This window comes from Heptranchias perlo, chromosome 10 (assembly GCF_035084215.1).
Source record: "Heptranchias perlo isolate sHepPer1 chromosome 10, sHepPer1.hap1, whole genome shotgun sequence".
Taxonomy (NCBI): domain Eukaryota; kingdom Metazoa; phylum Chordata; class Chondrichthyes; order Hexanchiformes; family Hexanchidae; genus Heptranchias; species Heptranchias perlo.
Genome location: NC_090334.1, coordinates 84,918,574 through 84,933,638, shown reverse-complemented (window position 1 = coordinate 84,933,638; position 15,065 = coordinate 84,918,574). Strand labels below are relative to the sequence as shown.

The window sequence follows — 15,065 nt, the reverse complement described above, 5'->3', positions numbered from 1 at the left end:
GTTGTGTATGTTCAGTTAAAAGAATCTCTCCTCTGAACCTTTTTGAAACATAAGGAATTTTTTTAATGTTGATGATTGGAAACTGCATGAACATAAATTTTTAAATGTTTTATGAAGTCTTGTTTGTTTGTTTGCAGAAATTGTTTATTCATGTCAGCAAACTCATTAATACAACTTGCATTTATATAGCGCCTTTAACGTAGTAAAACATCCTAAGCCGCTTCACAGGAGCGATTATCAAACAAAATTTGACACCGAGCCACTTAAGCAGATAGTAGGACAGCTTGGTCAAAGGACCATCTTAAAGGAGGACAGAGAGGTGGAGAGATTTAGGGAGAGAATTCCAGAGCTTAGGGTCGAGGCAGCTGAAGGCACGGCCGCCAATGGTGGAGCGATGAAAATCGGGGATGCACAAGAGGCCAGAACTGGAGGAGTTTAGAGATCTCAGAGGGTTGAAGGGCTGGAGGACGTTACAGAGATGGGGGTGGTGCTGGCGAGGACTTGGAGGGATTTGAAAACAAAGATGAGAATTTTAAAATAGAGGCATTGGTGGACCGGGAGCCAATGTAGGTCAGCGAGCACAGGGGGTGATGGGTGAACGGGACTTGGTGCGAGTTAGGATACGGGCAGCAGAGTTTTGGATGGGCTCAAGTTTATGGAGGGTGGAAGATGGGAGGCCGGCCAGGAGAACATTGGAATAGTCGAGTCTGGAGGTAACAAAGGCATGGTTGAGGGTTGCAGCAACAGATGAGCTGGGGCAGGGGCGGAGACGGGCGATGTTACGGAGGTGCAAGTAGGCAATCTTGTTGATAGAGCAGATATGTGGTCGGAAGCTGATCTCAAGATCAAATAGGATGCCAAGGTTGCGAACGGTCTGGTTCTGCCTCAGACCTGACGTCTCCGAGAGGTAGCATTTTAAATGAGAAATAGGAGGGGGCCAAGGATAGATCCTTGGGGGACTCCAGAGGTAACAGTGCGGGAGCGGGAAGAGAAGCCATTGCAGGAGATTCTCTGACTACGACTGAATAGGTAAGAATGGAAACAGGCGAGGGCAGTCCCACCGAGCTGGATGACAGAGGAGAGGCGGTGGAAGAGGGTGGTGTGGTCAACCGTGACAAAGGCTGCAGACAGGTCGAGACGGTTGGGGAGGGACAGTTCACCATGGTCACAGTCACACAGTGCATTAAGTTTTCCATTTCCGTGCTCGTGGTTTACACTAGGAGTGCAAATGATAAAAATTGCGCATCCCCAGCCCATAATTTTCCGGTCAGTAATATTAATAAGCAGACAAATTACACTTAAATGTTTTAAGGCAAGAACATAAAGACAGGAACTGTCTGACAGTGGAGAAAGTAGTATTAGGTGGTGGGGGGGGGGGTGTAATCTGAGGATACAAAAGGAACTGCAGATGGGTTGAAGGAGATGCTGACGGACAAGAACATATTGGGAGTTGGGCGTCTGATCGTTTGCAATGGGTTAATGGCAGCATAGGTTCCATATTCCTGGACCCCATGCCCTACAAGGCTGCCAGGCCCTACTCCTTCCAACAATGCCAGATCTCAGAAAAGCCCTGCCAGACTCAGGCCCATCAACGCTCCATAACCCCTTCCCAGTTCTGCCGCACCACAGGACGACCCTCCCCAGAATTCCCCATTCCATTGCCAGATCGCAGAACTCCCTCTCAGTACTAACAAAAGCCTAGAGAGTATTCTCAGTGCCCCCTGATCCCAGAATAGCCCCTAAATCTCCCAGAGTCTGAGGTCTCCCTTCTCAATGCCTCCAAATCATATGATCTCACATCCCAGGATGAAGAAAGACACTCAGGCCTTTGGGAGAAGTTGAGGCCTTCAAGTAAAAACTTAATGAAGACGTTAAAAGACACAAAGGGCAATTCAATTGATAAATTTAATGATGTTAGGGAGAAATAAATAATGTTTAGGATTTTTATTTTGTTTAAACCCTTATTTTGAACACAGACATTTCAGTTCCTGAGAAAACAAAATGGCGAATGAATGAAAAATTTTCAGAAACTATTTTGATCAATTTGTGGGGCACAGCCGCCCGGTCGGGCCAGATTGTGCAGTTACAGGGTGCTAAGTTTACATTAGTGATTACCAGATATAAATGTAGACATAGGAATTCAAAGTGGAAAAAACTGGACTCAAAAAAGTGTGATGAAAAGAGCAACAACACAAAGTAAGGTTTTGTAGGCAGGAAGTGTGCACAGACGCAAGATTTTTGAATAAGATATAGCTTTATGATCAAATTGCAAAACTTACAGCAATTTGGGAGTCAGAATTGGTTGCAGCATCACAGTTGCTCTGCTGAGGAGTTGGGAGAGACAAAACTGTGGTGCTACAGTGCCACCATTGGCAGGGGATGTAATTGTAGTGTGACCAGTTTACGTAAGCAATTCCCGTTATAAATGGTTGAATGAATTTATAATGGCAAAATGTTAACACAGAAGTGCAGCAAAAGCATGACAACAGAAAGTAAGGTTTTGTAGACAAGGTGCGTGCAGAGCCTGCTAAATTATGTTGTATTTTTCTTGCTTTCCATCTGTAGATACCCACCTTCTGTGGTTTTGGCCTTGGTTTGCTCGGTACTGGTGCTCTGGTTCCCATTCCTGGTTTGGGTCCCCAGGAAGACACTGGCTGATTTGTTCTTGTGTGTGTAGATCGTGAGCAGTTCCTCCAGATCAGTCTCACTGCAAATCATTTCAACAATTACACGCAATTTGTTGAGTAAACGCATGGCACGGACAAAAAGCAAAACCGTTGCAGTGTTGGAAATTTGAAATAAAAACAGGAAATGCTGCAAAGGCACAGCAGGACAGTCGGCATCTGGAAAGAGAGAAGACAAGTAATATCTCCCCTTATCTCCACACCAACTCTCACCTGAGGCCCACCATCTGCTCCCTTGATGCCTTCTCAACTCAGCTCCTGATCCCTCGACTCTGCCCCTTCTGCAACTACCACCCTCACTGCGACGTCCTCTACCTCTCTAAGGTTCTGGAGATGTTTTTGCCTTCCGACCTCAAAACACCTCTCCCACCACTCCATACTCAAATTCCTTCACTCTAGCTTCTGTCTAAAATCATAGAATCATAGAAAGATTACCGCAGGGAAGGAGGCCATTCGGCCCATCGAGTCCGTACCAGCCCTATGCACAAGCTAGTCCAGCTAGTCCCACGCCCCCGCCCGATCCCCATAGCCCTGCAATTTTTTTCCTTTCAAGTACTTATCTAGTTCTCTTTTGAAGGCCATGGTTGAATCTGCCTCCATCACTCCCTCGGGCAGTGCATTCCAGATCCTAACCACTCGCTGGGTAAAAAAGTTTTTCCTCATGTCACCTTTGATTCTTTTGTCAATCACCTTAAAACTATGTCCTCTGGTTCTTGACCCTTCCGCCAATGGGAACAGTTTCTCTCTATCTACTCTGTCTAGACCCTTCATGATTTTAAATACCTCGATCACATCTCCTCTCAACCTGCTCTTACTCCAATAAGAACAATCCCAGCTTCTCCAGTCTATCCACGTAACTAAAGTCCCTCATTCCTGGAATCATTCCAGTAAATCTCTTCTGCACCCTCTCTAAGGCCTTCACATCTTTCCTAAAGTTTGGTGCCGAGAACTGGACACAATACTCCAATTGCGGTCGAACCAGTGTTTTATAAAGGTTCATCATTACTTCCTTGCTTTTGTACTCTATGTCTCTATTTATAAAGCCCAGGATCCCGTATGCTTTCTTATCTGCTTTTTCAACCTGCCCTGCCACCTTCAACGATTTGTGCACATATACCCCCAGATCTCTCTGTTCCTGTACCCCTTTTAGAGTTGTGCCCTCTAGTTTATATTGCCTCTTCTCGTTCTTCCTACCGAAATGTATCACTTCCCATTTTTCTGTGTTAAAGTTCATCTGCCATGTGTCCCCCCCATGCTTTTTTTTATTCGTTCATGGGATGTGGGCGTTGCTGGCAAGGCCAGCATTTATTGCCCATCCCTAATTGCCCTTGAGAAGGTGGTGGTGAGCTGCCTTCTTGAACCGCTGCAGTCCGTGTGGTGAAGGTTCTCCCACAGTGCTGTTAGGAAGGGAGTTTCAGGATTTTAACCAAGCGATGATGAAGGAACGGCGATATATTTCCAAGTCGGGATGGTGTGTGACTTGGAGGGGAACGTGCAGGTGGTGTTGTTCCCATGTGCCTGCTGCTCTTGTCCTTCTAGGTGGTAGAGGTCGCGGGTTTGGGAGGTGCTGCCGAAGAAGCCTTGGCAAGTTGCTGCAGTGCATCCTGTGGATGGTACACACAGTGCACGGGTGGTGAAGGGAGTGAATGTTTAGCGTGGTGGATGGGCTGCCAATCAAGCGGGCTGCTTTGTCCTGGATGGTGTCGAGGTTCTTGAGTGTTGTTGGAGTTGCACTCATCCAGGCAAGTGGAGAGCATTCCATCAGAGTTCCGACTTGTGCCTCGTAGATGGTGGAAAGGCTTTGGGGAGTCAGGAGGTGAGTCACTTGCCGCAGAATACCCAGCCTTTGTAGCCACAGTATTTATATAGCTGGTCCAGTTAAGTTTCTGGTCAATGGTGACCCCCAGGGTGTTGATGGTGGGGGATTCAGCGATAGTAATGCCATTGAATGTCAAGGGGAGGTGGTTAGACTCCCTCTTGTTGGAGATGGTCATTGCCTGGCGCGAATGTTACTTCCCACTTATGAGCCCAAGCCTGGATGTTGTCCAGGTCTTCCTGCATGCGGGCTCGGACTGCTTCATTATCTGAGGGGTTGAGAATGGAACTGAACACTGTGCAATCATCAGCAAATATCCCCATTTCTGACCTTATGATGGAGGGAAGGTCATTGATGAAGCAGCTGAAGATGGTTGGGCCTAGGACACTGCCCTGAGGAACTCCTGCAGCAATGTCCATATCTGGACATCTGTCTATATCCTCTTGAAGTCTATCACTATCCTCCTCAATGTTCACTACACTTCCACGTTTTGTGTCATCTGAAAATTTGGAAATTGTGACCTGAACACCCAAGTCCAAGTCATTCATATATATCAAGAAAAGCAGTGGTCCCAGCACTGACCCCTGGGGAACACCACTGTACACCTCCCTCCAGTCCGAAAAACAACTGTTCACCACTATTCTCTGCTTCCTGTTACTTAGCCAATTCTGTATCCATGCTGCTACTGCCCTCCTTATTCCACGGGTTTCAATCTTGATGATAAGCCTATTATGTGGAACTTTATCAAACTCCTTTTGAAAGTCCATCAACCGCATTGCCCTATCAAGAAACTCAATCAAGTTGGTTAAACACGATTTGCCTTTAACAAATCCATGCTGGCTTTCTCTAATCAATCTACACTTGTCCAAGTGACTGCTAATTCTTTCCTGGATTATCGTTTCTAAAAGTTTCCCCACCACCGAGGTTTAACTGACCGGCTGGGTTTATCCTTACACCCTTTTTTGAACAAGTGTGTAACATTTGCAATTCTCCAGTCCTCTGGCACCACCCCCATATCTACAGATGTTTGGAAGATTATGGCCAATAGCTTCGCAATTTCCACCCTTACTTCCCTCAGCAACCTAGGATGCATCCCATCTGGACCAGGTGACTTATCTACTTTAAGTACAGCTAGCCCTTCCAGTACTTGCTCTTTATCAATTTTTAGCCCGTCTAGTGTCTGACCCATAGTAAAGAGGCAAGAAGCTGAAAGGAGCAGATGACGGCCGCTTGGAGGAGACTGAGAACTAGTGTGGAAATAGTGGAGATGCTACATATCTTTTCTCTTCTGTGTGACCGTGACCACGATGTCAGGCTGGGTGAGTGGGATGTCGGACTGGGTGAGTGTGATGTTGGACTGGGTGAGTGTGATCTCGGACTGGGTGAGTCGGATGTCGGACTGGGTGAGTGTGATGTTGGACTGGGTGAGTGTGATGTCGGACTGGGTGAGTGTGATGTCGGACTGGGTGAGTGGGATGTCGGACTGGGTGAGTGTGATGTCGGACTGGGTGAGTGTGATGTCAGACTGGGTGAGTGTGATGTCGGACTGGGTGAGTGTGATGTCGGACTGGGTGAGTGTGATCTCGGACTGGGTGAGTGTGATGTCGGACTGGGTGAGTGTGATGTTGGACTGGGTGAGCGTGATGTCGGACTGGGTGAGTGTGATGTCGGACTGGGTGAGTGTGATGTCGGACTGGGTGAGTGTGATGTCGGACTGGGTGAGTGTGATGTCGGACTGGGTGAGTGTGATGTCGGACTGGGTGAGTGTGATGTTGGACTGGGTGAGTGTGATGATGGACTGGGTGAGTGGGATGTTGGACTGGGTGAGTGTGATGATGGACTGGGTGAGTGGGATGTTGGACTGGGTGAGTGGGATGTTGGACTGGGTGAGTGTGATGATGGACAGGGTGAGTGGGATGTTGGACTGGGTGAGTGGGATGTTGGACTGGGTGAGTGTGATGATGGACTGGGTGAGTGCGATGTTGGACTGGGTGAGTGGGATGTTGGACTGGGTGAGTGTGATGTTGGACTGGGTGAGTGTGATGATGGACTGGGTGAGTGGGATGTTGGACTGGGTGAGTGTGATGTTGGACCGGGTGAGTGTGATGATGGACAGGGTGAGTGGGATGTTGGACTGGGTGAGTGGGATGTTGGACTGGGTGAGTGCGATGTCGGACTGGGTGAGTGTGATGATGGACAGGGTGAGTGGGATGTCGGACTGGGTGAGTGTGATGTTGGACTGGGTGAGTGTGATGATGGACAGGGTGAGTGTGATGTTGGACTGGGTGAGTGTGATGATGGACTGGGTGAGTGCGATGTTGGACTGGGTGAGTGGGATGTTGGACTGGGTGAGTGGGATGTTGGACTGGGTGAGTGTGATGATGGACTGGGTGAGTGGGATGTTGGACTGGGTGAGTGTGATGTTGGACTGGGTGAGTGTGATGATGGACTGGGTGAGTGGGATGTTGGACTGGGTGAGTGGGATGATGGACTGGGTGAGTGGGATGTCGGACTGGGTGAGTGGGATGTCGGACTGGGTGAGTGGGATGTCGGACTGGGTGAGTGTGATGATGGACTGGGTGAGTGGGATGTCGGACTGGGTGAGTGTGATGTCGGACTGGGTGAGTGTGATGTCGGACTGGGTGAGTGTGATCTCGGACTGGGTGAGTGTGATGTCGGACTGGGTGAGTGTGATGTCGGACTGGGTGAGTGTGATGTCGGACTGGGTGAGTGTGATGTCGGACTGGGTGAGTGTGATGTCGGACTGGGTGAGTGTGATGTCGGACTGGGTGAGTGTGATGATGGACTGGGTGAGTGGGATGTTGGACTGGGTGAGTGGGATGTTGGACTGGGTGAGTGGGATGTTGGACTGGGTGAGTGGGATGTCGGACTGGGTGAGTGGGATGATGGACTGGGTGAGTGGGATGTCGGACTGGGTGAGTGGGATGTCGGACTGGGTGAGTGGGATGTCGGACTGGGTGAGTGGGATGTCGGACTGGGTGAGTGGGATGTCGGACTGGGTGAGTGGGATGATGGACTGGGTGAGTGGGATGATGGACTGGGTGAGTGTGATGTCGGACTGGGTGAGTGTGATGTCGGACTGGGTGAGTGTGATGTCGGACTGGGTGAGTGGGATGTCGGACTGGGTGAGTGTGATGTCGGACTGGGTGAGTGGGATGATGGACTGGGTGAGTGGGATGTCGGACTGGGTGAGTGGGATGTCGGACTGGGTGAGTGTGATGATGGACTGGGTGAGTGGGATGTCGGACTGGGTGAGTGTGATGTCGGACTGGGTGAGTGTGATGTCGGACTGGGTGAGTGTGATGATGGACTGGGTGAGTGGGATGTCGGACTGGGTGAGTGGGATGTCGGACTGGGTGAGTGGGATGTCGGACCGGGTGAGTGTGATGTCGGACTGGGTGAGTAGGATGTCGGACTGGGTGAGTCGGATGTTGGACTGGGTGAGTGCGATGTCGGACTGGGTGAGTGGGATGTCGGACTGGGTGAGTGTGATGATGGACTGGGTGAGTGGGATGTCGGACTGGGTGAGTGGGATGTCGGACTGGGTGAGTGGGATGTCGGACTGGGTGAGTCGGATGTCGGACTGGGTGAGTGGGATGTCGGACTGGGTGAGTGTGATGTCGGACTGGGTGAGTGTGATGTCGGACTGGGTGAGTGTGATGTCGGACTGGGTGAGTGGGATGTCGGACTGGGTGAGTGGGATGTCGGACTGGGTGAGTGTGATGTCGGACTGGGTGAGTGTGATGTCGGACTGGGTGAGTGGGATGTCGGACTGGGTGAGTGTGATGTCGGACTGGGTGAGTGGGATGTCGGACTGCGTGAGTTAGTTTCCTGGTAGGACAAAACTGTTGGGCCAAATAACCTTTCCTTGTCCTTGACTGTTTCTTCTGAGATTGGCTCAAGCTCACCTCAGAAAGTATGCGAACAGACAACAGACAGAGATTTTCATCCCATCAGTTTTAGTCTCAGTGTTTTAAGTAATACATTTCATTCTCCAATCTCTTCCAAAATTCTCGCTCCAAAAAGAAACAAAAGAAACTTCTTGGAGCTGAATCTCAGGAAGTACCTCACGTTAGGTTCGGCACGATAGCGGTGAATGACATCACCCTCACACCATGCAGAGTCCTCGGGCCGAGCAGCCTGTGAATCAGGAGACTGCAATCATTTCCAAATCCCTAATATCCGCATCAGTGTAATGTATTTTCCATTCCTCTCACCTGGCTTTACTGACAAATACTTGGAATTCTTCCTGTTGGATGCAGGTCTCGAGCTTCAGATCCATCTGGCTTCTCTTAATCATTCGATCTGTTTCCTGCGTTTAAAATTTAAAAATTCGTACGACAAGCTTCCAGCAGCAGCATAGTTCCACTGTGCAACTTATGTTTGAGGAGGATCCAAAACTCCTCTTCTTTTCTACACTGATTTTTTTTCCCCCACACACCATTTGATCCTCAGATAGTCATGGGTTCAAGCCCCACACCAGGACTTGAGCAGCTAAACCAGGCCGACACTCCAGTGTAGTGCTGAGGGAGTGCTGCACTGTCGGAGGCGCCTTCTGTTGGATGGGATGTTAAACCCGTCTGCTTGTAAAAAAAATCCCATTATTCGAAGAACAGGGGTTCTCCTGGTTTCCTGGCCAACATTCCTCCCTCAGTCAACGCCTCCAAAAACAGATTAACTGGCCATTCATCTCACTGCTGTTCCTAGGACTTTGCTATCGCAGAATGGCTGCTGCATTCACCCAGATAACAACTGTCGTTGTATTGGAAAGTCATTATTTGCATTTGAAACATTTGAAATGTGTCTGAGAGACATGATAAGGCTGTAAATAAATCTGAGTCTTTCTTTCCTTCATTAACTGCAACTGGCAGAGCAAGAAGTTGGCTGGCCTCGTCCCTCACCTCTGCTAGAGCTTGTCTCAGCTGAAGAAAGAAAGACTGAACGAATGAACTTGCACTAGAGTGAGTCAGGTTGTTCGGAGCATTTTTTTGAAGTTATTAGTGATACTTCATTTTGTAAATTTTCTGCTCATCAAGGCAAGAGATATGAGCACTGTCAGTCTTATGGGTTAGACACTGAGTAAAGCTCCCTTTACTCTTCCCCATCAATGTACCTCAGAAGAGAGGCCCATACTGCACCAGCGCGACATTTCCCACACTAACCGTTCTCTGCCTGGCATTCCCAATTTGAGCTGCATTAAGGGCGGTTTTCTTTGCAGTGAATCAAGGCTCAGTGAGCACTAGTCAGGCCTCACCAGTGTACTGCGTACAGTTTTGGTCAGCATGCTTTGATCGGGACATACATCCTAGGGCCCCAGGAGGTTCCTGAAGGGATTCCAGAGGGTGCAAGGGGTCACTGTACTTCTATCCATCTGGTGCTGGGCATAATGTTTGCCACAAGCACAATGCCTGGAAAATTCTACATATTTTTTCTGTACTTGTTGCTTGCTTGGCACGTTACTCCCAATGTTGTATACTAATAAATGCTTACTAAACTGACAGCTGATGTTCTATAGGAACATCGGAACAGGAGTAGACCATACAGCCCCTCAGTTAGATCACGGCTGACCTGTACCTCGACTCAACGTACCCGCCTTTGCTCCATACCCCTCGATATGCTCACCCAACAAAAATCTAGTGATCTCAGTCTTGAAAGCTCCAACTGACCCCCAGCATCCACAGCTTTTTGAGGGAGAGAGTTCCAGATTTCCACTACCCTTTGTGTGGAAAAAGTGCTTCCTGGTTTCACTCCTGAAAGGCCTGGCTCCAATTGTAACCGTGCCTTACCTTACTGTAATAGCGGATGAACACCCCCAGATGTTGCGCCAGGATGTGTCGACGCTCAGAGGCTGGGAGCCGACGGCTAGGCAGCGTCATCTTCACCGAGTGCTGGAGATTACAGGATGCTCGCTTCAGGAACCGGATCACCAGCTCCTGTCAGAGAAACAAACAACGGGGCAGTCACTCGTACTCAGGGCTCAATCACCCTCCGGGGAACACACTACTCGTCCTCTTTAACCACCGCTGAAGGGGGCCTCACCGCCATCATCACCTCCTCAAACGGCTCTTCGATTCCTACTCCGGAATCACCAAGCACACTTGGATCAGGACCAAAGTTGCCTGCACACCTTGCCCCAGAATAATTTGTAATTTCCCTCGACACCTTCAGAAAAAAATTCAAACAACTGTTGATGTTCTTCAGTGAAAACGAAACAATCACAGTAACCGGACCAAGGACAGATCAACATACAACAATGTGATTAGCAGATTGAGGATGTAATTTCATCAATAACTCTCTACCACCTACTGTACAAATTGTGTCTTTGGGAGCCTGTTGTTCATCTGAAACACAACTCGCTTCTCCTTTACAGCTTTTGTTTATGTACAAATGAGCTGGCTCAGGATAAACACAATGCTTGGTCTAGCACTGAGCCCTATAGGCCAGGTTCCATCCCGGCTCTGTGCTGAGTTAGCTGACCTCAGCCTGGGCAGCAGTAGGTTACTACAATTCGCCTCAGTGCACCTGTTTTAGGGAGGGGAAAATCAGACACGGTTCCTCTTTCTGATCACTTTCCAATCACACCTGCTGGAAAGTGTGCAAGTGTGTAAGAGAAAGAGTGTGTGTGTGTGTGTGTGTGTGTGTGCCCGCGCGCTTGGCTGTGGAGCCTTGGTCAGACCCCACCTGGAGACTGCATTCAGTTCTGGGCACCGCCCCACAGGAAGGATATATTGTCCTTAGAGGGTGTGCAGCATAGATTCAACAGAATTATACCAGGGCTTAAAGGGTTAAATTATGAGGCCAGGTTGCATAAACCAGGCTTGTATTCCCTTAAGTTTTGACGGTTGAGGGGTGATCTAATCAACGTCTTGAAAAGGATAAAGCGATTCGATAAAGTGGTAGAGAGAAACTATTTCCTCTGGTGGGGGAGTCTAGAACAAGGGGGAATAACCTTAAAATTAGAGCCAGGCCATTTAGGAGTGAAATCAGGAAGCAATTTTTCACACAAAGGGTAGTGAAAATCTGGAACGCTCTCCACCAGAAGGCTGGGGGTCAATTAGAGCTTTCAAAACTGAGATCGATAGATTTTTATGGTATTTGGTAAAGGGTATGAAGCTAAGGTGGGTAAATGGAGTTGAGGTACATCTGCCATAATCTCACTGAATGGTGGAACAGGCTTGAGGGGCTGAATGGCCTACTCCTGTTCCTATATATATTTGTGTGTGTGTTTCTAAGTCGTGTGAAGACGATGGGGCTCGGCTGTCACTCTTCCAAGGCACTCACTGTCCAGAGTGGGCATTTGAACAAGGTTCGAAGTGCAGAGCTGTACCCCAGCAAGAGTCAGGAGAGAGGGGGGATATTGAAGGGTGGGGAATTTATTTAAAAGTCAGGAATTACTAATGCTGTACAGACTGTAAAGAGTAACACTTGTGTGTATCAGAGCAGTAAGAAAATCACCAGGTTGAGAAGGTGCTCAAAAATAACTCGAGCAGCACTCTGATGTTTTACCCCTCGGTACAATGCTGCCTTATGGCACATTTCAACCTGCCCATTCTTAATGTGTAATCACTCCCAGACACATCATTCTCTATACAACCTGTGGTTCACCAATAAACGCAGGGTACATCCAGAATAAGATGTCTGGATTTAGCCTTCGCCACTAATCTCTGAGTTAGCTGCTAACTCAAATCCATAACCAGTTACAATCTGTGCTTACCATTTGCTCATCTTCCTGGTCAGCAGGCGTTGAGGTCTCACTCTGGCCGAGACGCTCCCTCAGCAGGCGGAGCTGCACTCGGTGCAGATAAGCAGAAAAGGCCAAGCGCGCCTGCACCTTGCTGTGGAAACAGATCGAAGGGGGCACGTCACTAGGTTCAGGAACACCAGCGATGACGTTAATATTAAACACCCTATGGACTATTTTCAACGTCAATAGGCCACAGGAAATGCACCAAAAAAATGATGATAATAGTATCCAGTACCAACCTTAAATTGCCCCCTTGCTGTAACATCTCAAGGAGATTAGCCCTTCCTGACACTTCGCCCCGCTCCTCTTTGGTTTGGGTCCATGCTTGCCCCTGACTGAGCGCCCGTTTGCCAACAATCTCCTGCTTGGTGAGATCGGGGACTTTCTGCTGCCTCTCACTGTTGGCTCTTGATCTTTGTGACACGGGTGCCTTGACCAGGGCTTGACCAGTGCAAGTGGGTCGAGCAGTTTCTGCTTCACCCGGAGACGTTTCCTCCTCATCCTCCTCTTCCTCCTCCCCTTCCTCCTCCTCGCCCTCGCACTCTGCACCAGACGATGAAGCAACCAGAATTTTCTTTGAGGATCCTAGAATGGTAAAGAAAGCGAGAACAAAAAGTCAGTGACAATATCATGCCAGCAGCTGTGAGTTTGAGGGCAAAAGACAACAAACAGGAAGTCATTGCACTACATCGTTCCTTCCCTATCTCTCCTCTTCAAGGTGCTGACTCTCACTGGGGTTCAGGTCTCCTCCTCTCCTGAAGGTGCTGACTCTCACTGGGGTACAGGTCCCCTCCTCTCCTGAAGGTGCTGACTCTCACTGGGGTACAGGTCTCCTCCTCTCCTGAAGGTGCTGACTCTCACTGGGGTACAGGTCCCCTCCTCTCCTGAAGGTACTGACTCTCACTGGGGTACAGGTCCCCTCCTCTCCTGAAGGGACTGACTCTCACTGGGGTACAGGTCCCCTCCACTCCTGAAGGTGCTGACTCTCACTGGGGTACAGGTCCCCTCCTCTCCTGAAGGTGCTGACTCTCACTGGGGTACAGGTCCCCTCCTCTCCTGAAGGTGCTGACTCTCACTGGGGTACAGGTCCCCTCCTCTCCTGTAGGTGCTGACTCCAAATGCTGGAATCCATTATTAAAGAAGCGGTATCAGGGTACTGAGAAAATCATAATAAGATTAGGCAGAGTCAACATAGTTTTATGAAAGGGAAATCGTGTTTGACAAATTTATTAGAGTTTTTTGAGGATGTAACTAGCAGGCTAGATAAGAGGGAACCAGTGGATGTTGTATATTTGGATTTTCAAAAGGCATTCGACAAGGTGCCACATAAAAGGTTGTTACACAAGGTAAGGGCTCATGGGGTTGGGGGTAATATATTAGCATGGATAGAGGATTGGTTAAAGGACAGAAAAGAGATCAGGGATAAACGGGTCATTTTCAGGTTGGCAGGCTGTAACTAGTGGGGTACCGCAAGGATCAGTGCTTGGGCCTCAGCTATTTACAATCTATATTAATGACTTAGATGAAGGGACCGAGTGTAATGTATCCAAGTTTGCTGACGATACAAAGCTAGGTGGGAAAGTAAGCTGTGAGGAGGACACAAAGAGTCTGCAAAGGGATATAGACAGGTTAAGTGAGTGGGCAAGAAGGTGGCAGATGGAGTATAATGTGGGGAAATGTGAGGTTATTCACTTTGGTAGGAAGAATAGAAAAACAGAATATTTTTTAAAATGGTGAGAAACTATTAAATGTTGGTGTTCAGAGAGACTTGGGTGTCCTCGTACAAGAAACACAAAAACTTAGTAAGCAGGTACTGCAAGCAATTAGAAAGGCAAATGACCCATATTGGCCTTTATTGCAAGGGGGTTGGAGTACAAGAGTAGGGAAGTCTTACTACAATTGTACAGGGCTTCAGTGAGACCTCTCCTGGAGTACTGTGTACAGTTTTAGTCTCCTTGTCTAAGAAGGATATACTTGCCTTAGAGGCGGTGCAACGAAAGTTCACTTGATTAATGCCTGGGGTGAGAGGGTTGTCCTATTAAGAGAGGTTGAGAACAATGGATGTATACTCTCTGGAGTTTAGAAGAATGAGAGGTGATCTCATTGAAACACGTAAGATTATAAGGGAGCTCGACAGGGTAGATGTTGAGAGATTGCTTCCCCGGCTAGAGAGTCTAGAACCAGGGGGCATAGTCACAGGATAAGGGGTCGGCCATTGAAGACTGAGACGAGGAAGAATTTCTTCACTCAGAGGGTTGTGAATCTTTGGAATTCCCTACCCCAGAGGGCTGTGGATGCCAAGACGTTGAATATATTCAAGACTGAAATGGATCGATTTTTGGACTCCAGGGGAATCAAGGGATATGGGGATCGGTCGGGAAAGTGGAGTTGAGGTCGAAGATCAGCCATGATCTGGTTGAATGGGGGAGCAGGATCGAGACACCGTATGCCCTACTCCTGCTCCTATTTCTTATGTTCTTACAGGTCCCGTCCTCTCCTGAAGGTGCTGACTCTCACTGGGACACAGGTTCCCTCCTCTCCTGAAGGTGCTGAATCTCACTGGGGTACAGGTCCCCTCCTCTCCTGAAGGTGCTGACTCTCACTGGGGTACAGGTCCCCTCCTCTCCCCCTGAAGGTGCTGACTTTCACTGGGGTACAGGTCCCCTCCTCTCCCCCTGAAGGTGTTGACTTTCACTGGGGTACAGGTCCCCTCCTCTCCCCCTGAAGGTGCTGACTTTCACTGGGGTACAGGTCCCCTCCTCTCCCCCTGAAGGTGCTGACTTTCACTGGGGTACAGGTC

At 48.8% G+C, this 15,065-nt stretch overlaps 1 protein-coding gene across 3 annotated transcripts in view; it reads right to left on the bottom strand.

Moving 5' to 3' along the window:
- Positions 1 to 15,065, bottom strand: part of ttll5 (tubulin tyrosine ligase-like family, member 5) — a 431,390-nt gene that overhangs the window by 265,549 nt on the left and 150,776 nt on the right. For all 3 annotated transcript variants that reach the window (XM_067992117.1, XM_067992118.1, XM_067992119.1), the window contains 5 exons: positions 12,505 to 12,850; positions 12,236 to 12,356; positions 10,308 to 10,454; positions 8,739 to 8,833; positions 2,574 to 2,707 (listed from right to left, as the gene is read on the bottom strand). In XM_067992117.1, coding sequence (XP_067848218.1) covers positions 2,574 to 2,707; positions 8,739 to 8,833; positions 10,308 to 10,454; positions 12,236 to 12,356; positions 12,505 to 12,850 — 843 coding nt within the window. The remainder of the gene's footprint in view (positions 1 to 2,573; positions 2,708 to 8,738; positions 8,834 to 10,307; positions 10,455 to 12,235; positions 12,357 to 12,504; positions 12,851 to 15,065) is intronic.